Source organism: Chenopodium album, chromosome 10, assembly GCF_948465745.1.
Source record: "Chenopodium album chromosome 10, dcCheAlbu1.1, whole genome shotgun sequence".
Classification (NCBI taxonomy): domain Eukaryota; kingdom Viridiplantae; phylum Streptophyta; class Magnoliopsida; order Caryophyllales; family Amaranthaceae; genus Chenopodium; species Chenopodium album.
This window is the reverse complement of record NC_137843.1, coordinates 58,323,809-58,346,793: the sequence shown is the minus strand read 5'-3', so window position 1 is coordinate 58,346,793 and position 22,985 is coordinate 58,323,809. Positions and strand designations below refer to the sequence as shown.

At 31.4% G+C, this 22,985-nt stretch overlaps 3 protein-coding genes across 3 annotated transcripts; 2 read left to right on the top strand and 1 right to left on the bottom strand.

Annotated features, from left to right (window-relative positions):
- Window positions 1–2,720: 2,720 nt before the first annotated feature.
- On the top strand, window positions 2,721–9,502 carry LOC145564320 (putative pectinesterase/pectinesterase inhibitor 61). Its single transcript, XM_081624635.1, has 4 exons — window positions 2,721–3,311; window positions 5,367–5,806; window positions 7,428–7,567; window positions 8,615–9,502. Exons 1-4 carry the CDS (start codon window positions 2,745–2,747, stop codon window positions 9,310–9,312), a joined length of 1,845 nt encoding a protein of 614 aa, XP_081480761.1. The 5' UTR covers window positions 2,721–2,744; the 3' UTR covers window positions 9,313–9,502.
- Window positions 9,503–13,650: 4,148 nt separating this feature from the next.
- LOC145565557 (MADS-box protein FBP24-like) lies at window positions 13,651–16,476 on the top strand. Its single transcript, XM_081625521.1, has 7 exons — window positions 13,651–13,838; window positions 14,887–14,953; window positions 15,082–15,246; window positions 15,427–15,468; window positions 15,593–15,634; window positions 15,736–15,922; window positions 16,331–16,476. The coding sequence occupies exons 1-7, from the start codon at window positions 13,651–13,653 to the stop codon at window positions 16,474–16,476; spliced, it is 837 nt and encodes a 278-aa protein (XP_081481647.1).
- On the bottom strand, window positions 16,390–20,104 carry LOC145562702 (phosphatidylinositol 4-kinase gamma 3-like). The gene is made up of 3 exons (XM_081623069.1): window positions 19,883–20,104; window positions 17,738–19,160; window positions 16,390–17,101 (listed from the first exon to the last, which is right to left on the bottom strand). The coding sequence occupies exons 2-3, from the start codon at window positions 19,118–19,120 to the stop codon at window positions 16,724–16,726; spliced, it is 1,761 nt and encodes a 586-aa protein (XP_081479195.1). The 5' UTR covers window positions 19,121–19,160; window positions 19,883–20,104; the 3' UTR covers window positions 16,390–16,723.
- Window positions 20,105–22,985: the final 2,881 nt, after the last annotated feature.

Below are 22,985 nucleotides of genomic sequence, written 5' to 3'. Positions count from 1 at the left end.
TAAATAAATAAATTATGTTATTCGATCTCCAATTTATTAGTACAAGAGACCCTAGTTGGCATGAATTAATTTTTTATATTACACTAATTGCGTAAGCAATTGGTATGATATTGATGATGGTTTTAATTGAAACAAGCTTGACGGCAAATTTATTTGACACTACTGGCAAATCTTATGAGGTGTCAATTCGATGGATTTCACAGTCTAATACGAGTAAATTGAAAGCCCATAGTTGAGACGACTTCGCTCACTTAATGACAATTGACCAAGTTTAAGAAGCTACTAATTCTTAGTTTTATTATCAACATAATTGCGACACTTAGCTTACTTTATATCAGTCAATATTAATCCATGTTTTGTACAAATTATATGGATTATCTAAAAGTAATTGACATAATTTGGGATCATGACATCTTGTTATATGTTTGTGCAAGTCCAGTTAAACTTGTTTCACATTTTTAATACATAAACATTTGTCTATAGTGCAATAATTAAACTTGTTTCACATTTGTTAATTTAAATTATGCTTCATGACAACATAAAACGAACTCGATCATCATATAAATAAATCTCTATAATCACCAATCAAGAGTAATATAATATAAGTGGCAACTCATGACACAACACAAATATAAATGAGTCAACTTGAATCTAATTTAATTAGATAAAAAATTTATATCTTATAGTTAACAATTTGGTCCTTTTACTTGTAAGAATTATCACGAAATTAAATCCAAATCAACACAATTCGTTTAATTGTCAGTTTTATTTAAAAGTTAAATAAACAATTGGAATTAGATGGAAATTTTGATATCCTTTTCCTAGTGTTTTCTTATCCTTTTGACTCCTTAGGCACAAGGTTTCTTAGCTACGTAGAATAAAGAAGTTGAATCGAACTTTTCCAACACCTAAAAAAAATGCCTTTTTTCTGTTTTAGGCTTAAATGAAAACAATGGCTTGATTCATATATCAATGTTCTGGAATCTATTGATAATTGTGTGTAGAATAGAGCTATAATAATTGACACTAAAGTTAATTTGTCCTCTATATTGTTTTTCGTGCGTTTCAATTTCGACCACGCCGACAAAAATGACTACGATTTTATTCGTCTTTTCTTGCCCCCTTTCTTCTTTTCTACGAAGTATTTTTAAACAGAATTATTGTATACGAAGTAATTTCTTCCCATTATTAGGTCATTATTTGTTACTCCATTTGACTTACCTTTAAAAGGCAGGGAGCGTTAATCAATTTTATTTATTTATTTATTTATTTTTTTACTTCGAAAAGAGCAAAAGATTGAACTGTAAAGTTTAAAACAATTTGGTGTCAAAAAATTAAACTGCAAAGTTTTAAACAATTTCAGCCTAGTAATCTCAAAATTACAAGGTACACTAAATAAGCTTGATATGAAAGTATACACAATTTACTTTATTTTGAGAGGCGGTATGAAAGTATACATTGTTGCACACAAATTATTACCTGAATAAATGTGTCTTTAATACGTATGTTGTATATTACGTATTATATTTCAATATAGAGTATAGAATTTAATATATAATCATAATTATGACAAGTTAATAAAAACTATCTAGTAATGTTATAAATTATAAGTATGTGTTATGAGCAATAATTTATCTTCTTGAATCTTAATTAGTGATTATGTAAAAAATAAAAAATAAAAAATAAAATAACACTTATGTAAGCAACACGAACACCCTGTTTTTGGCGAAAGTGGGGAACATATAAAATAAAATAGTTTTTACGTAATTGTTGCATTAGAATGAGGTGATAGTGTGATACTAATTTACTAATCTTACCTAACTAACTAGGAAAGTAAGGAAACCCTCCATGACTACATATTCCGGCCTTTGTCATGATTTCATCATCTGTCTTTCCAAAATTTAATAATGTATACTTCTATTACTTGTATGAGTACGAGTACGAGTACGAGTACGTATATCTCAGTTCGGTTTCCATTAATATAAAATTCAATAATGTAGCAACAGTGCAACACACCCTTTTAAATGTCCTTAAAATATACGTGGTTCATTACTTAGCTCTTGAATATACTCCTTTCATCTTACAATATAGTTTTTTTTTTTTTTTTTTTTTTTTTTTTACATTTAAAATATTGTTCCTATTGTTATTTTTGGATAGTATATAAAGACCATTACAATAATTTTATATTTTTCAACTTTATTCATTATACCTTTATATGCCTGATATATTTTTTCACTTTCTCTCTTTAATTTTTATCTATAATTGTTCTTTTTACTATCTACTTTCTTCTATCATTTTTAAATATCGTGAAAAAATATAAATATGAACTATGAATTGAGACAGAGAAAGTAATATTTATACAGTAATTTATACGTTTGCGTTTTTAAAACAGAAATCTAAAGTACACATTTCATTGCACATTTGCACGTATCTACCTCATGTCCTCATACAAAGCCAAATCAACTACTAAAAACTAAAAAGACAATCATAAATCTTCATTCCAAAATTATATTCCAATAGTTGATCTGATGAGAATACATAATTTCAAGTACACCTAATAAACACCGCTAAAAAGCCATCCTCAAACTTTCCATTTGTAATCCTAGTAGAAAACAGCTAGTTAGTTAACACTCTCCCTTAGACAAGACTTTGCACCCACCTCCCAAACCCCCCTATTTATTACCCCCTCCCCCCCCTTTTATCTCTCTTTAAACTCAAAACTCATTATCCTACACCACCTCAAAATGAGCCAAAACTACGGCCGTCTAATCCCCACCCCATCCGCCCGAATAACCGAACTCGAACCCACCACCTCCACTACCCCAAAACCCCCATCCAAAACTCGAACATGTAAAATCCTACTCTTACTTGCAGGGGCCTTCCTCATCATCGCCACTGCTTGTGGAATCCCAGTGGCGATGAAGTCCATGAGGAGGGCCCCTGCAGGGTCATCCCCAAGCCCCGGTACCACTAGGGTAATCCGGAAAGCTTGTGAGATGACCCGGTTCCCAGAACTTTGCCAGTCAACACTGGCAAAGTTCCCTGGAGCGTTGTTCGCTAAGGACCCGCTCCAGGTGGCCCACATTTCCGTAAACATGACTTTACAAAAATTTGGGGTGGCATTAGGGGAGTCAACGGAGATAAGGAACTGGGAGATGGACACGTTGACGAGGTCGGCGTACGAGGATTGTTTAGAGCTGTTGGATGATTCCGTTGACCTCCTCGGACGGTCGTTGGTCTATGTCTCTCAAACGACGTCGTCGTCGGTGGAAGTGGAGAGTGGTAGTGATAGTAATGGTGATAAAGTTCAGGTGAGTTTTAGTACAGTGTTACTAATTATAGTACTCCGTAATAAGATTATATTACTAACAAACAGTATTACTAACGACATTATATTATTCACATTAATGATGGGGTCCAATGTTCATGAATCAAGATTATTACTAAATTTATCACTACTACATATTAATGTTGTTGAAATACACGTGTAACGGTGAAAAAACATTGATCATAATTCTTATTCTACGTGTAATATTATTTAATTTGCATGTCAAAATTCATCATACTTTCAAAATAGATACGAAATATTATATGTTAAAACTTAAAATTATAATGTAATGGTATAACTAGTACTCGTGTAAGTTGTAATAGAAGTACACGTTTTGATAATCTACTTAAAATTATTACAAACAAAATAAATTGATACTCTGTAAACAGTATATTTAAAAGCGAAAATGTCATTCAATAATTTGTTAATTAAAAGATTACGGAGTAATTCATTAAAAAGGATTCTCTTTTTTGTCTAACATTGGTGAAAAGAAGAAATTTAGTGGAGGTTATGAGTAGCAGCTACAGTTAGTTGATGGAGATAAAAATGATATGATGCCATAATTCGTTTGGAATTATCTCACTTGTTTTCACTATCTCTTTATTATATACCTTAGCTTCTTATAAAAACTGACCAAGTCAAATACAATATATAGACAAATAATTCCAAAGTTATTGCACTTTTGAATTGTTGGAATACAAAAACTAATACTTTGTTATATGACAGTCTTATGATAAGATACAAAAAATAATGCTTTGTTGAATTGATTAATAGCTTGTTCTAATTTACTGAAATGAGCTGAACACAATTGAAATGAACTGAACTGAATTGATTGGAGCTGAATTGAACTAAACTGAACTGAATATTTTATAAAAGAAGAAAATTAAAAACTTAAGTGAACTGAACTGAAATTAAATTGAAGAGAACATGCCCTAAATATGATCTAAATATGAATGATAAGTAACAATAATTACACAAAAAGTACTTCCTTTGTTCATTTTGATTTACACACACCTCTCTTTTCATGAAACCAAGAAATGCACTATAATTTAAGGGAGAAAAAAACAATGTAAAAGTGACAATTTAAAAATATGAGTGTGAATAAAACTATAAAAGTGGTGGATCCCATTTCTATTGATGAGTAAATTTAAAATAAACATGAAAAAGATAATAAATTAAAGAATAATAATTTGAGGGAGTGCCATCCTTGTAAATTTTTAACACATTGTCTACTACTTGAATTGATTAATTTTTGTGATAATAGATATTGTGAGGAACATTTAAATCACTTGTTGCTATAATTTTAATAAAGACTAAGTTAAAACTCTTTGTTAATTACAAGATGCTTTTCTCAATGTTTTCAATCTCATGTTGCTATGATAATCAACAAAAAGCTGCATTCTACTTGTATATAGTTGTACTTCCTTTGTTTTTTTTTAGTTACAATTAAATTTTTAATTTCCCTTTGACAATGCAGGAGCATTCTTAATTCCATACTTCTAATAGTTTGAGTCATTAATATTCCCTCTGTCTCAAAATACATGAGACGTTGGACTTTTTTTCACTATTTATGTATTAGCTTCAATCATAATTTTTTACTAACATAATAAAAACATATTTTATCATAAAAAATATTGTTAGATAGGTATTAATTAATTAATATAAACTTTCATAATATAATTTTTATAAATAATTTTTTTTAATATTTAATTGCATAAAATTAAAGTTAAACAAGTGCATCGATATGTGTATAATGTTGAGTATGTCATATATTATGGGACATAGGGAGTAACTCTAGTAATGCCTATTGATATTACATTGTGATAGATGGTATCATTCATAATACCATCAAAGAATTCAATTGATACTAATAAAACTATTGATACAATGCTAATGAAGTATTTTAATACCAATGTAACACCATCACCATTTAACCACAATATAATACCAACGAACATTATTTGGTCCAACTAGGGCGCTTTTTTTTTTTTTTTTTTTTTTGGCAAATAGTAATTCACTAAGCATTATTCAATTTTAGGGCGGGTCCCAGCAAGATGTGGTGACATGGTTAAGTGGGGCCATGACAAATCACGACACGTGTACGGAAGGATTTAACAACGTGGGTGGGACCATCAAGAATAAAATGGTCCAAAGGCTTCAAGATTTATCCGAGCTAGTCAGCAATACTCTAGCTATATATGCGGCCAGTCATAATATGGATGACTTTTCACACACTCCTATACAAAATCGGAGGTTGTTAGGATTCGAACCCAAAACCTACTTAGATAATAATTCCGAATTTCCTAAGTGGATGACAAGGTCCGAACGAGAGCTTTTGGGTACCCCGACCCAAAGTGTACAAGCAGATATAGTTGTGGCTCAAGATGGGTCGGGAACCGTAAAGACTATTACCGAGGCTATCGAAAAAGCACCCGAAAATAGTGCACGTCACATTATTATCCTTGTCAAAGCTGGAACGTAAGTTTTCTTGTTCTATATTGGACATAATAAATATCTTTATATACTCCTTATACTTCGTATAATATTACTGCTTGATAAGGTTGCGCACATTTAAATTCTATATGAGCGTCAATTGAAAAGAATTAATAGTGCGTATTGTTATTATTGTAAGCTGGCTATTTATGTTAGAGTTAAGTATTTCCACTAATAAAGATCAATAATATAATATGTCTTATCTGTTAATTCTCTAGTTATTTCAGTAATTAATTTAGAGATTATGAAACAAGATAGCTATATTTAATCACAAAATGATTATTGTATTGGTAATATTAAGAAACAATAATATAATTAGTAAATGATTGTATTGATGTTCTGTAGACAAGATTTAGAAACAAGATCTTAAGTGATTGTTATCCACCAATTAGTTGCACAAATAAACTTCTTCATCAATAAATTTATAAATGTGATTGAGAAATGTCCTTACAAATTTAAACATCAACCTTCACATGATAGAAGGAAAAAAGTCACACTCCAAAAATGATAGTTTTATGAGTATATATACCCTTTGAATGTATATTTCAAATAAATTGTTCCAATCAACATATTTATAAATTAATTTTTTTAAAAAAAAAATTAAATGCAAATAATTAGTCATAAGAGCTTTATAATTTATACTATATGGGAGTGAGGGATTTGAACCCGTGATTTATTGTATATAATCTATATATGTTTTCAGCCTAAACACTAGATCAATACCTTGTTAGTTTTTGCAAGAATAAGAAATTTGCTTTACAAAAATGGATGAATGTTGTCAAAAATAATAAATAAATAAATGGATGGAATAATAAATAAATTAGGAATATGGCTATAATAATAATAATAATAATAATAATAATAATAATAGCTATAGCTAGAGGAGTGGGGGCCCAGATTGTATCTCGGCTTCCCACTAATTTATTGTAGGTTGTATGACTTTTGTTTTTGATAATAATAATAATAATAATAATAATAATAATAATGAAAAAGAAAAAAAAATTAGGAAAATGACAAATGCTTTGAGTTAGTGTCGGTAGTTTTGCTAAAATACTGTTTCTTACTTTCTACAAGTGCCAGCTTTTGTTTCATACAAAGTATCTACTTGTACTAATTATGATGTTATAGGCTTGATTTAACAAGAAAAATGACTAATGATTTAATTCATGAGATACGACTCAAGGTTTATGTTTTCAACCTATGGAAGTTGACACTGTCAAAGTAGAATGTGGTATGTATTGGCCAATATATGGCATATCTAGTTATAGAAAGCATAACATTATGTTTAATTTACAACTTTATGAAAATATATCTCCATTCTATAATATATATATATATATATATATATATATATTTTTTTAATCATATTAATCATGTTTGTCGTTTAAAGTGGTTTGTAATTTTAAGAACACTTCGATTAAATACAAGTTAACATTCAAAGAAAACAAATACATGTACTTTTGGTTATTAATCAACTTAGGTCTAAATTTGAGTGAGTATTAAAACGCATAAATACACCTTCAATTAAAAAAAAAAGGTATAGGACATTTAGGTATGAAATATAAGTATGTCCTACATAGATTAAATCAAGTGTATATTGTTTTAGATATGCAGAGGAAAACCTGAAAGTGGGAAGAAAGAAAACAAACTTGTGGTTTTTAGGTGAAGGCAAGGGTCGGACTGTGATTTCTGGCCAAAGGAGTGTGGGTCGTGATCAGATTACCACTTTTCACACGGCTGCATTTGGTAAGTTACTTTTCTAGTTTACTATATGATCGAAATATAGAACCTTCTTTGGGAAGATATGATATGCATGGCTTGGCCATGCTTGGTGGTGTAATTGTTTTTCTTTTGGGTATATCTCTCCTTTGCATCATATAAAAATAATAAGCAGTTAAAAAAAGAAAATAATAAGAATAAATTAATTACACCGATCTGCACGTGCTTTTGTCATGAATTTTCAATTTAACCATATATGGTGGTTTGTTTTTAAGGAAAAATAATATTATACTAAGATCTTACTTCATACGTTTTAATGATATTGCAACAAGTGGAATTTTGCACTATTTATCACTTTTGTTTAATCATATAATATGATTTATACGTTAAGTAAAATTTAGTCATATGAAATCTTGTTAGTCACTCTTGTTTAACCATATAAAAATATTGCAACTATAAAAATTTTCATAATTTTTATTATTGAGAAACAAAGATAAATATATTTGTTTGGAAAAATGAACTGGTTCACATTATAATCGTGTAACTAACAAACAATATTTGAACAATTCAATTTCAGCCTTTACACTAAGACCAACAAAGTGCAGTACCCCAAAAGAAAAAGACCGGGTCATGCCTTATTGGGCCTCAAAATTCGATTTATGTCTTATGCACTTTAATCTTTTAATCTTGTGGGCCTTGTTAACCCACTATTTTTTTAATTTTTTTTTTTTTTTTTAGAAAGCAACCCACTAAAATTTATCCAACAATACAAAAGGACAAAAATTCCTCCAATTTCTTTTAGGTCCACTCACTTCAAAAGCTAAAAATGACATCTCTCCAACCTTCACCACTCCATAGTACGGAGTAAATTTTTCAAAATAAATAAATAAAAAATAGTATGGAGTAATTTTATTTTTATATTTTACAAGTAAGAATAATATCAATAATAGTTACTTATACAGTCACACGACATTTACAATAATAATATAGATGAATTATGTTGGTTTTAACACTTTACCTCTTTCACACACAATAGTCAATTAATGTTCTCTTATTGTGAATTTTCTTTTGTAGCTGCAACGGGCACTGGCTTTGTAGTTCGGGATATAACATTTGTAAACGAGGCTGGCCCTGGTAACCACCAAGCCGTAGCCCTTCGTGTAGGTGCAGACCATGCTGTGGTCTACCGTTGTGAGATAAAAGGATACCAAGACACACTGTACGTACACTCACAACGACAATTCTATAGAGAGTGTGACATATATGGGACCGTAGATTTTATTTTTGGTAACGCGGCTGTTGTGTTCCAAAATTGCACCATGTGGGCTCGTAAGCCCATGCCCCAACAAAAGGTCACAATTACAGCCCAAAACCGTAAGGACCCAAATCAGAATACGGGCATGTCGATCCAAGCTTGCCAAGCCCGAGCAACCACGGACCTCGAGGCAGCCAAGTCTAGCTACCCAACATATTTGGGCCGTCCATGGAAAATATTTGCTAGAGTTGTGTACATGGAATCTTACTTGGGTGATCATATTGATCCTAGAGGATGGTTAGAGTGGAATGCAACATCTCCATTAGACAAGTTATACTATGGTGAGTATGGCAATGTCGGGCCACGGGCCGACACGTCACAACGGGTCAAATGGCCCGGTTTGCATGTGAATATGGCTAGAGGAGAGGCAGAAAAATTTACAGTGTCTCAATTTATATTTGGCCAAGATTGGATAACTTCAACAGGTGTTTCATATCAATCAGGATTATCAGCTTAATAATGGAATTAGTTTAACAATATGTAATTGTGCAAACCATAGTTGTCGGCTACAATCGATCGACTACAAAAGTATAAGCATGTTAGAATTTTTGTGTGTAATTGTGTGGAAAAAAAAATGTGTTATATAGTGTGCTAATCTATATGCGTATAGATAAAAATGCATATATATATGATAGGCCTTTAATTAACTCCAAACAAGAAATGTTACATTTGGAGTGGTTTTATATCATTTATTTATCCCTAGCCTCTCATTGTAATTAGTATAAATATGATTCTTTAGCCAATTGTAATCAATAATAAGCTCCTATTGTTTTAATATTTTGTAGCCATTATTGGAAAAGAAGAATCAACATGAATTCCACAAACTATAGTTAGATTAGGGTGAAATTTTTTTAGTTTAGGATATTATGTTTTACTTTGTTGGTATGTTATTAGCTTTTGGACAAGCTGGCCTGAACCACACATGCAAGTGCGTGGCACAAGCATTGCACAACCAAGACAATTTCAGCCCAATCGGGCATGGTACGAGCCGACTAGGTACACCTTGACGCGACAACTCGCTTTCAAGACGAACTAACATTGAGTCTTAAGCTAGGGCATGTCATGATGAGTCTCATGACCTGATACTAGGAAGTAGGAACTTATTACTAGTTTATACAACTGACCCAATCATCGTGTCATGCAGGAACTAATTGTATTATTTGATCATTTAAGTTTAAAAGAACTGCATGATGATAGATATATTTAATGGTTTTATGTAACTGATCCCATCATCACTAAGCTAATATTCAAGGATTTGATGTTATTGTTGCTGATGCATAATATAGTGATTAACTATGATATAAACAACTCGGAATTGATGAAAAATGAAATGGAGATTAGGAATACATATCTTGCATACACTTAAATATACTTCCTCTGTTTTTTTTGAGTTAGACACCTTTCTATTATCATGCTTATCAACGCATGTTTTTAACGATAAATATCTCTAATTATCAACATTGTAAAATTATAAAAAGTAGATATTAATAAAATATACATTGAAACGATTCAAACAAGATCTCATATGAATATGTTTTATCGTATCTATAAACCACAAAAGCGAGTCAAAGCATGTTGTGTGAATAGTGTAAAAGTCAAACGGTGTCAACTAAAAAAAAACAGAGGAAGTATATAACAACTTGCATGTGTAAAAAAAATTGGCCTATTAGTCATACTATGAATATACTACCTCCGTCCGTTTTTTTTATTTTATTTTTATTTTTTTATGTGTAACAAAAGATTATTTTATATCTCATAAATAATACCCTTTTATTGCACATAATAAGAAACGAAGGTAGTATGAACATACATGCCATAAAAGGGTTTGAAAGGTGTAACCCTAAAAAAGAAGGGTGCATGTGAAAACTGAACAACTGTTCCGGAGGGACAGAAGAGATAAACAAACGTACTAAAATAGAATGCAATTATATCTAATTATGTATGCCAGCTTCCCCTAGTTGGAAGAACCACCCTTTATTTTTGTAATTTCCAAATTAGGAAAGTCCCATGTTTTTCACCTCTTTATCCTCCACTAACTCTTCTGAATTTTCCAATCATTATTTACCATGCATTTTAGTATGTTACCACTAGCTTTTTCATGTTTATGAGGATAATGACCAGCTAGCTAGCTATTATATTATGTAAACCTAATTTTCCTCCCTCTCAAGGATATACCTACGAAGTAGTCATAATTTCTCTTCTGTGGTTCGATAATCAGTTGCCCTTTTATGTGTAAATTTGAAACATATGTTATTGGTTTGATAATCAATGGTTCATTCTCTTATCAGCTATTTAATTTTAATGTTGTTCCTGTATGTTAATTATTTTGTAAGATAGAAGCTGTCAATCAGATATGAACAACATTTATAAACGGAATGACCGAGAACACATTACTTAAAAATGTAAAAATTGAAAAAGTGGCACTTAAGTATGTGCATATAACGTATGTGGCCACATTCCCAACTCAATGCTAAGATAGAGATAGAGAAGAAATTGGATAAAGGGTGAGTTTGTGAGTAGTTTTTGGATAGTGAAGCAAGCAATTAGTATATAGTAGTAGCCTAGTAGGTGTGAAATTGAATATTGATGCTGAGAAGGATATGTAAGCCCACAAGGGGACCATTTGTCTAATACGTTTCCTATTTTTGGCTCTCTTTAACATGCCAAATATTAATTAGGGTTTTCATTTGTAACAAATTTCAACAATGGACCTAGCTAATAATTAAAATTGACTACCTGATCATAAATTTATTACGCATACATTATCAAATTACATACTTATATAGCATTCAAAAGAAATGGCCAACGGTAAAACTAATCTGTTCAATTATGTTTGCTTTGACATAGTAAAAATGTAATTTAATTGCCTCAACTATCTCACTGTACAGTCATATACACTATTTTATGATGTCTGGAAAAAAAAATTGTCATTGATCATTTGAAATATTTTATTTTATAACATAAGTGAAATATATTTTATTTTATAACATAAGTGAAATTAAAATTTAAAATATGGAAAAAATAGTTTTTTTTTTTTAAATTAAAATTAATTATCTGGGAGAGAAAGGAGACATAAGCAACCATTAGAAAATATAGTAAATATATAAAATCATGTTATTTCTATAATAATGAAGGCAGGATAGGGGTAATGTGAAAAATAATTTCCGTCTTAGCCTTTTGTTGTCCATCATTATAGTGATAAATGACTTCTAAATTAGTAATTTATTTAGGCTTGCTAACCTTTGTGGCAAAGCAGTCAAAAGTTAATTGTTTTTAATGGCAAAATGTGACAAAGATCATGGATAAACATAAACCAAGTAGAATGTTATTTGAAGATTAATATATAATCATAATTAGAATGTATACCAAGTCTCCCTCATGTTTTAATTGGTTTTAATTCTCTTACTTGCATGTCATTTCTATATGCTAATTGTTGTTACCTAGAAATTACTTGTAACTAGCTAGCTATATGTAGCTATGGAGTATGATTTTAGAGCATAAACAAATAAAATCAAATTATATTTGTGAATTAAAATTGATTGTACTATAAATTTGTACCAAAAACTATGCCCTATTATTTTTTTTTTCAAATTTTACAATTTTTGAAGGTTGATGAAACACTATACAAGGTACTTTGGTTCTTCTAAGTGTGACTCGTTGCATAAATAGAGATAGTGTAATTCGTAGGCCACGTTACAATATAGGCCATGACACACAAGACTATTAGTTACATGGAGCATAAAGTTCTAAAATCTAAACCCAGAAAAACGCGTTATTTATATGGAGAATAATTAACATATATAAACAATCTCGTCTGATTATGATTCCACTTTTATGTCTTCATCAAACAAATTAAACATAATTAGTCAAGGAAGAGAGGGTCGGTTGGATGGATGTTGATTCTCACATAATGTGAAAACAAACCAAAGGTGTAAAGAAAGAGGTTAGGTAATTTAACTTAGGTTTATTGAACTCAACCCTACTTTTTCCTATAATAGAAAGACTATAACACAGAAACTTAATAGGTGAATAACTTTAAATAGACAACATGAACTATATATAACACTATTAAATTATTGTTAAATTACCCTTTTTTAAAAAAAATAACCCCCCCTCCCCTTTTTTTTCTTATTACATAAGAGCTTCAACCCCCCTCTTAAAACATACATATCCACAAGCAGAAAACATTTATTCTTACAAAAACTTTATTTCCCCTTTTTTATGGTTTCTTGAGGAGTAGAAGTGAGTTAAAGAAGTAAGGTAGAGAAATCAAAAATTAGAAATTAAAATTCCAAATTAGGGTTGATTTGTGTAAATTCAGAAAACAAAAAAGAGTAAGCTTTTAAAACTTTTCTGCTACCTTGATCATCTCTTCAAATGGCTTTTTAATTATTGTAATGTTCATATATGATACCCTACACCATTAGTACAAGACGCGACCTAATTAGCAACACATTTGTTTCTATTCTTTATTACATATGATCATGTATACTATATAGTGCTATTAAATGTGGTTGTTTTGCATCAGTCTGCTTGGAAATTTTTTGGTTATTTTTGACATATTTACTTAACATGGATTTTGCCTTAAACCTTGGAATTTGTGAGTTATTTTTTGTGGTTATTTTTGACATATTTTTACTTAACATCTCATAAACTTTCTTCATTATATATTAAACCCATCATATTATAAAGAAGATAAGTTAATTTTGTTGAATTATTAACATATATACAATATGATCATGTTTCTAACTTGTATGTGTCCCTTTGTTTTAAAGAAGACCAATTCATCATTATCATGGGAAGGGGAAAGATAGAGATGAAGAGAATAGAGAACAGGACTAATAGGCAAGTGACTTATTCGAAGCGGCGACAAGGGCTGATGAAGAAGACCAAAGAACTTGCCATTCTTTGTGATGCTCAAATTGGCCTCATCATCTTTTCTGGAACTGGAAAACTTCATACTTTTCCAGAATCTTCCAACAGGTTAATTAAAAATGTGGATTCTTGATTAACTAGTGGAAATTTAAATTCATTTTTATGATAAAAAGTGAGATGTTTTTCTAGTGCATCTGATTATCAATGTGTAGCTAGCTAGGGTTTTCCTCTCATCAATTTTCTGATGTTTTGAAATGATTACTTTCCACACTTTTGTTTTAATTTAACTGCAGATCTATTGACCTCTATCTTTGACCAATTTTATTTATTTATTTATTTTTTTTGTTTTTGGGATGTCCTAGCCAAAATTTGTTTCTCACATGACATTTTCGTAAATAAACCAACTTTATTCAATTGTGGAGCCCACAATAATGAAAAAGTTGTTGATTTATTCACGAAAATGCCCCAAGAAACAAATTTCGTTTTTTAATGAATTTAATTTTTTAGCTAGATGCAATTTGTACTTTGTCTAACATGCATATACTCCTTATTAATCAAATTATTCTAATTTGTAAATTACTCATTTTCCTAAATTCAATTTGTTGATGTTGATTTTATTGCTATGAGTTTGATTTTATAGTACGTGGAACTTACATAAATTCAATCAATTTGTAAATGACTCATTTTCCTAAATGTCTTCTTGACCTCATTGTATATCCATTATCAGCTCTCAGTAACTCGATTGGTACATCCTACAACGAGTTCCTAGAATTTAGTCATGTTACAAGGATGACAGATAAAGAGATAGATAGTCCTTCTGCTAAGGAATTTTAATTTGTTATGTTTTGCAAGGCATGTCAAGTTCAAAAGCATGTATGCATTTCACAAAATTCAGTTTGTCAGCTACTTTTAATTCATAGAAAAATGCATGTGTATTTATATTAATAACAAAGTTGCATTAATGTTCATGAAACTCATGAAATGGTTATAAATCAGTTCATTCAGTTGTGTATATTTGTAAACTTGATATGGACTACATGGCATTAGTGTCACGGTCCGAGTGTTTTTTAATTTGTGTGAGCTAGCTAAGAAGGTGTTCTTAATATTGACTGTGTGAGCTAATAAAGGTGTTGCGTATGTGTGTGAATGACAACAGTCTAGAGCAAACTATACAGAGGTATCTGAATGTTCAAGGCATTCAGCTTTCAGTACATGATAACCGGGTAATTAATTTAAATTACAAGCTCGATAATTAATATCTTTTCTTTTTTTATCAAAATTGATCATGAATTGCATAGCTAATAAGTCTAATAATGAAGAATAAATGTTGGCAATTACATACCTTGTGCAGGAAGAGCTGTATTCGGAGCTGCAGGCGCTAAGGGAAGCGATTCACAATGCTGAGCAAAACATAAGGAACTACTTGGTTGAGGATTTGGGTCCTCTCCCCCTTGAGGTGTTGCAAAAACATGAACTCCAGCTTGAATCCTCCTTGAACATAATTCGAGTAAGAAAGGTAATTAATTAATCTGTCATTTTAGTTTGAGTTGATTATTATTTGAAGTTTTGGATGAACCTTAAGAAAATTCACTGCTGTTAAATAATTTTTTTGAAAATTTTGTTTTAAAAAGGAAAATGCTTTTATTATTATGAAAAATTTATCAGAAATAATACTGTTTAATTTCTGGTCTTCCAGAACCAGCTCATGCAACAGCAAATGGAAAATCTTCGCAGAAAGGTTATCCAAACTAATAAATAATTATGTTTGTACTGAATTTTTCACTTATTTCTGCTAGAAATAAATTCTTAGTACTGATTTTTTTATGTCATACACATTCTGTGTTTAATCTATTGCACTGCAGGAACAACTATTGCAGACTGACAATGGAAACATGTATCATTGGGTAAGTAAATCACAGTAAAACCTATACTAGATCGCGTTTATCTTAAGTATAGAAATTAATTTTCATGGAGGATCATTAATTATCATTTTATATATCTATAGTTGATGGGAGGTGGGCAACTTCATGAGCAGCAGCAGCAGCAACTAATGGGGCCGATACCATTTATCTATGGAGGAGAAGACCAGCCAAGTAGCAGCACTGTCCTTCAGCTTGCTACTTCATCTTCATCGCCTCATCAGTATTGTCCCTACCGCCTTCAACCCACTCATCCTAACCTTCAAGACTATGGTAAATCTTTCATATTTATAATCTTCATTATATCAGTATTCATATATTCTTTTATAAATTCAACAGTTAAAATATACAGTGTATATATATATTCTCATTGATTGTTCATGTTATTTTGTAGAGTGAGTTGTTTCCGAAGCAAGGCTATTAATTCAACAAATGCGTGCTACTACTACATAGATCTTGTTAGTTTACAAATAAAATCTAAAATTTCATTTAATTTCAGAAACTTACTCTGATAGTCTGATGTATGAATTTTCTGATTGCCGTGTACTCGTGTTAAAACCTTTTTATCATTTGATTTATACGGTGGTATCTTCTCACTTGATATAATTAGAATATGAAGTTAGATTTATAACAGTGCGAAACAGAACCTGAGTTAAACTGTAAGCGAGCCCTGGCTTGCAGACAACAAAGACCAAGAGAACGGAATTCAGATAACTCGGAAAGAAGCAAAAGCAGCAAAATTAACAGAGGGGATTACAGTCTCCACAATCTTATTGATTTTACTGATATTTGCGTTTCACAACATTTCACACCGTCCTCAAACTTGAAGAATATCAATCCATAAATAGGACGGAATTCTTCAAGAAATTGAGATCATAACAGTACAAACAAGCGGAACAACCAGACAGTAGATTTGCAAGTTCCAGCAATCCTACACAAACAGTTACATAGACTCTGCAGCCATCAAAATACAGGATAGAGAGCCAAGTGGTATTTTCAACTGTCACACTATTACACATCCAAGGTTATCTAAAAAACTACAGTCACATACTCACACATCTACTGTCACAGGATTCATGGAGAGAGCTCATCAAGCCAGCGATCCATGATTGAGGAGATTGTCTCGAGAAATGCAATTTCACTTGATTCTGGTAACAACACTTCCTCTGCTTCTTTAAGGATCAGCTCAATCATGGATTCCTTCTTCAAGATTTCACGACACATGATGCTCCCAATGACAAAGGGAGTCAGCCCTCTAGCAACACCTTTCTTTAAGAGCATGGTGGAAACTCGTAATATACGAGCACACTCAGGTGGCATGTTCCATCCATGAAGTTTCAGCAGTCTAATATCTTCTTCAGCATCAAGGGATTCTATGTACTTGATGGTATTAGGAGAGTATGGCTGACGTGCTTGAGGCCAATAAAGCCAGTCGAAAGTACAGTCCTCAAACTGCGTAGTGAATGAAAACACAAAGTTAGAAGAGCTGGAGTTTTGTCCAGTAACAACACTAGAAGCCTAGAATTGTTCAAGAGAGGAAAATTACCAAGTTCCAGAACTATCACCCGATTAGGCTAGTAATTCCTGAACTGGATACATATTTTCAGAGCATTTATAGGACTTAAACCAGAGTTAAGGGGTTTGGAGCAGAAATAGTAAGTGATGCAGCTAGTAATTATGTGAACTAAAAGAAACTCACTAGTGAGTCATATTCACTATGTTATGGATATATTTTAGTAAATTTCCAACAGAATCAGGACTAAGTGGCATGTAGCAAGCTGGCAACACAAGTTTTTTCCACATTCAAACAATAAGGCCGTACATGAAATGTGTGGGATAAAATGTTTTTAGCTTTCAATGGATCAGAGTACTTCATAGATTGCAAATTCTTAAAGAGCATTGGGTTTGCATCATAACCAACTCACAATGAACATCAAAAATCCAACCTGAACATAAAATAAAACATAGGAATAATGACTTAACACAGCAAAGAACATCTAATTTCGAGTATTAGATGATATGTCCTTCAATGTGTCTAGTAAGCGAAAAGGCAAGCCATGTAAGGTAAAAGTTTGGAAAGAACTTTACCTTGCTTGGCAAACAGTACCCATGATCAATCGGAATGAGGACATTTTGACCTTCATGATCTCGGGAGACCAGAATGTTTCCAGCATGCCTGTCTGCATTGGCCAACCTAATATCCAGAACTGAGATCTTGTGAACCTCTTCAACAGGAAAGGCACTGGGACCCATGTCCTCACAACTCCCGGAATTTTTCATATACATCTGCAGAGAACCGATCTTCAAGTTTTTAGGAGAGCCCTCATATCCATTAGGATGATGAAACCCCTTATGCAAACACTTCACCAAAGCAGTAGGTGGAACACCAGCAAATCCAACCTCTGCATGGTAATGAGAACGAGGACCAGTCCTAGGATGATCCAAAATATATGCTGCCACTTCACGAACAGCCCCTGCACCAACTTGAGTACCCTTTTTCAGTCCTTCACCGTCCTTAGACTCAGGTAATCCATTAGGGTTGTTCACAGCCATGGGCTCCTCATCAATAGGTTTAAAAACGGAGATATATTCCTGACCAGCGGGATCAAGCATGAAATATGCTCCTCCACAGCCCTCAGAAGACCTAACTGGTAGTTTTCCTTTATCTAACCCACTAAATGTAGAATTAATCAGTTTCCTAATCACTAAAGGAAGCTCAATCTTAGGATTCACGATCAGATGCTCCAAAATTATATCTCTACAAAACTGTTTTTTGAGTGCAACCAGAGGATGAACAGGTTGAGTTCCCCGTTTGCACTCATCGGTGACTACTTCATCAGCTCCTTTCTCATTTAAATCAGAAGCCACGATCAAAACTTCAAAGTCTTTCTCAACTGGTTTAGCTCTCACTTTGGCAGATTTTTGAACAAGCAAGTGAATAACAGCATCATTGTTCTTACAATACTCCTGAATTTGACACTGGTCCTCAAGCTCCTCGCCATCAAAAATCAATTCTTGATCTTTCAGATCAAAAAGTCCATCTCCCTTCTTAGCAATCTGCTGCTTCAAGTATCCCACATTTCTACTCCTCTCAACATGGAACTCAAACTCCTTCCCACACACTGTCGTAACAGTAATAGCTTGAATATTTGAGAGACGGAGGACCAAGTGCAGGACAGTCTCATTAGCCACCCCATAGTCCTTAACACTGGAATCATTTCGGGCCAGCTCTCTGCCATCAAAAACCAGCTTCTGATTTTTCACAAAGAAGCCTTTGTGATTTTGAATTCTAAGCTTAACAGAAGCAACTGAATCCGACTCCAACACACGGATTGGAATCACTGATCCACCCACAGTCAAGTATATCAAGATTGATTCATCAGTCAAATAGCCATGCTGGCCCGACAGAAAGCTTGGGATGGTCAACGAATCCTTTTGAACTGGACTAAGAGCAACGCTTGCCATTGACATCTCTAAAGTTAGCCGATCAAAGATTCAAAAGCCTTCGACCCTACATCCCACACAAGAAACACACTCATTCAGTTTCCAGCATACATAGACAACCAATCGAACATCTTAATCCTGAGTCTTAATACCTAACGAACTATGTATATCATTCAATCAATTCAATATCTTACTTAATCTGGCCACAAATGAACTGCTCATCAAATTCACCTTCTTCATAACAACATCCTAAAACCTCAAAGTTCAATTTCTAATTTCTAAATTCTTACCTAAGTTTAAACACATAATTAGCACATTTTATTCCAAATTTTACCTTAATCTAACCTTATCTTGTTTAGAACATCCTAGAAACATCAAAGCACATGTTTGTTCTCTACTTGAATTATTTAACTTTGCACATCAAACTTGTACTGTTTACCAGAATCAAAATATAATCAAGCATTCTCAAAAAATGAATAAATAAATTAATTCTACCTGAATCAAAATCATTTTGCTTCTCTGCTAATTTATCATTTCACTTCAATATTATCAAAAAAAATGAATAAAATTTAAATAATCAAATACAACGAAAATGCAGAAAAATAAATCAAAAATTCATTTCAACACAATCTCGTAAACATCAGCTAGTTCTCACGTCCGATTATCAGTTCATCACACAACAGCTCAAATAAAAAATCAAACAAAATCAAAAAGAAATTCAAAAAAATCAAAATCAAAAGCATAAAATAAAAGCAATTAAAACAAAAAGGAGAAGAATGAAGTACTTACAAAAAGAAAAAGACAACAAGATGAAGCTCAAAGCCGAAACTTCGAGAATCTAGATGAAACTAACTCAAAAACTCGATCATCAATTCCAGAAAATCAATTCTCAGCATTTCCTCTTCATCATTTTCCTTTCAATTGAGACTGATTTTTCTCTCTTTGAAAACCTAATTGATTTTTTTTTTGCAAGAAAATTATAGAGAGAGAAAAAATGGAGAGAGAAAAAATTGAGAGCGAAGAATTTATGATTTTAATGAAAGCTCTGAAGAAAGAGAGGAAATGGTGATGATGATGTGGGGGGTATTTATAGGGTTGGACCCACTCGGCTTTTTGACGGAATTTTTCACGAAGTTTTTTTATTTAAACGGCGTTACTTCCTATATTAACGGCTTTTTTTATTTATTTTGAATTACTGTTCTAGAATTCTCATTATTCTTTAGCGCTTTAACAGTTTCTGTTTGAATTTTGATTGCATTTTTTGATTTATACATTTAGTAATAATCTTCTTGTCTAAAAAAAAATAGTAATAATTTTCCTGTCAAAATAAAAAAATCTTACACTAATCTATGGCCATTTGCAATTTTTTTATACAATTGGTTGTATCTTATAATTTACAGTAGACTACTATTTTTTTTTATAAATGATAAAATGAGCATATTAATTTTTTTTTTTAATTTATTGATAACCAGTTGTATCTTATAAGTTATTACGCATAATCTATTCAAAAAAAAAAAAAAAAAAAAATTATTATGTACAATTGGTATAGTTGTGTTGTTAAAAAAAAAAAAAAGTTGGTATAGTTGTGTACATCTCTAATGTATGACTATTGATTTTTGGGAAAAGAGATATGTAGCCTTAAGTACTGCATATAAGAATCTAAAAATGGAAAGAAAAGACAATAAATAAATATTTATTACACCGATTTATTCGTAAATTGTCAATAAATTCTTAATTTATACTAAAAAAAATGAAGTATATTAAATGCTTACCCTTCCTTTAAAAAAAAAAAAATGCTTACCCTTGATTTTCTAGCAATTATTTTGAACCAATCATCAAATGAAGGATAAAAGAATATCTAATTTGATTAGAACGATTTTCAAGGAATTGATCAACACCTTTCTTTAACTCTTTAAGTATACCAAATTGCATATTGACTATCTTATCGTCTTAAATTCAAATCTATAGTTTTTTACGGACTAATTAATACTCCATAGTGTTTTTAATTTTAATTTTTTTTTTTTTTTTTGAAACATTAACCAAATTAAACATCACCTCTATTTTGCAACTTGTAATAAAAATATGAAAGGAACATATTAGGAATATAGGAAAATATATTATTGTGATATATTTTCCATATAGATCTTAGTGATATTCTAAGATAGATTTATGGAAGTTTATATGATAGAGTTTATATTGTGTAGGTTATCTTTTCTAGGCTAAATATTAGTCAAGATCATCAATACAATTCAAACTATTCCCTCATAAATAATTTAGCAGAACATGTGCTAATTAATAGCAAGTACGTTATCTTTATAATTAGATGCATATAACCATATAAGTACATATACTAATTAATTATAATTATAATTTCTAATTTAGATTGTACTTGTGTTAGCATCAATTTGAGACACAAGGTAATTTGTACATATCTAATTGAATTGTAAGGTAAATATCATTGTTTTTGGAAAACTGATGCCGAAAGTAATTCTAAGGATTTTAAACTTTGGGTGTAAGAATTGTATAGACACCTTACTTGTGGCAAATACTATAATCTAGGCATCTAAAATTTGAGGTGAATATTCCAATTTCTGATGTCTTGTTCAAGAAACTTGACCGGCTAATGTGAATAAAATATCTTATAGAAAATTTAGAATGCAATTACTAAATAATAATAAAATAATATTATTAATTTACGTCATTTGTTAACTTGTAAGGTACACCTATAGTTCGTTCAATACTTGAATATGTATAATAATGCATACCTCTAAACCTAAAGTAGCGCTAGTTATATTTGTGGTAACGAGTTGGTCATGCACGACATGGTTGCCTTGTGTTGTGATGCAAAAGTTCAAGAGAGTTCATAGATAGCTCATAGTCTCTATATCTAGGCTTTAAAGATGGCACTTTCATCGCCTTAATCCTGCGTTTGCAGTGACATATATACTTCAAATTTAATTAGAGTACTTAATACTAGTAATATATGATAGGAATATCAAAATTAATTTAACTAATCAAATGAAATTAAAATAGCTTTTAGCGCTACATTATTGAATCCGGCCTCAATAATTCTAACCAAGCTATCATGTTCTTTCTTTATCCTTTAATAATTTATGTGCACACTCAAAGCTATTTCCTTTTCATCATTGAATTAGATAGTAATATAAATTAGTTGCAATTAGTCACCCTCTAATCATCTATCTTTATTTAATACTACAAGTAGCAGGTTCATTGGATTAGATTGAAGCATCTAATCATCCATTCATTTTTATCTTAAAATTTTTGTCTTTATTCTCTTACAATTAGTCTATATCCTTAATTGAACTAAACTAAACTCGAGACACAATCTATCATCTAAAAACACACTTAAACAATCATAACACGATTCACTATTTAGAGACAGGTGGAGTAATTTTGAATGAAAGAACTTCAACCAGACAGGTGCTCGTCAGTCATGAGCAAGGGTGTACCCACATCTGAAACCTCAACATGCTCTCATCAAAAGCATCAAACATACAGTCAGTTTGATGATAAACATTGAATTATTTCAAATTGAACAAAAAGAGACACTGATTGGAATAGACAAAAGGCTAACAAAAAAAAAAAAGCACCCATAACAAATATTATCTTTTAAATTACTTGTAACTTTATAAGTATATAAACAGTAGCTTCATGGGGTTCAGGATACAGGGTGCACATCCCCTTGGTCCCCTCTTGGATCACCCAATATTAATTAGTTACATCTACATGCAAAGCATTTCATTCTAATTTATTTGGAGTTTGGTACTTAAAATCATAATTTCAATGATGCATTCCAGTTGTATTTTATCATTGAGTTTAGAGAATGTTCATCAAACTTTGCTCATAATCCCATATATATTGGAACACTTTT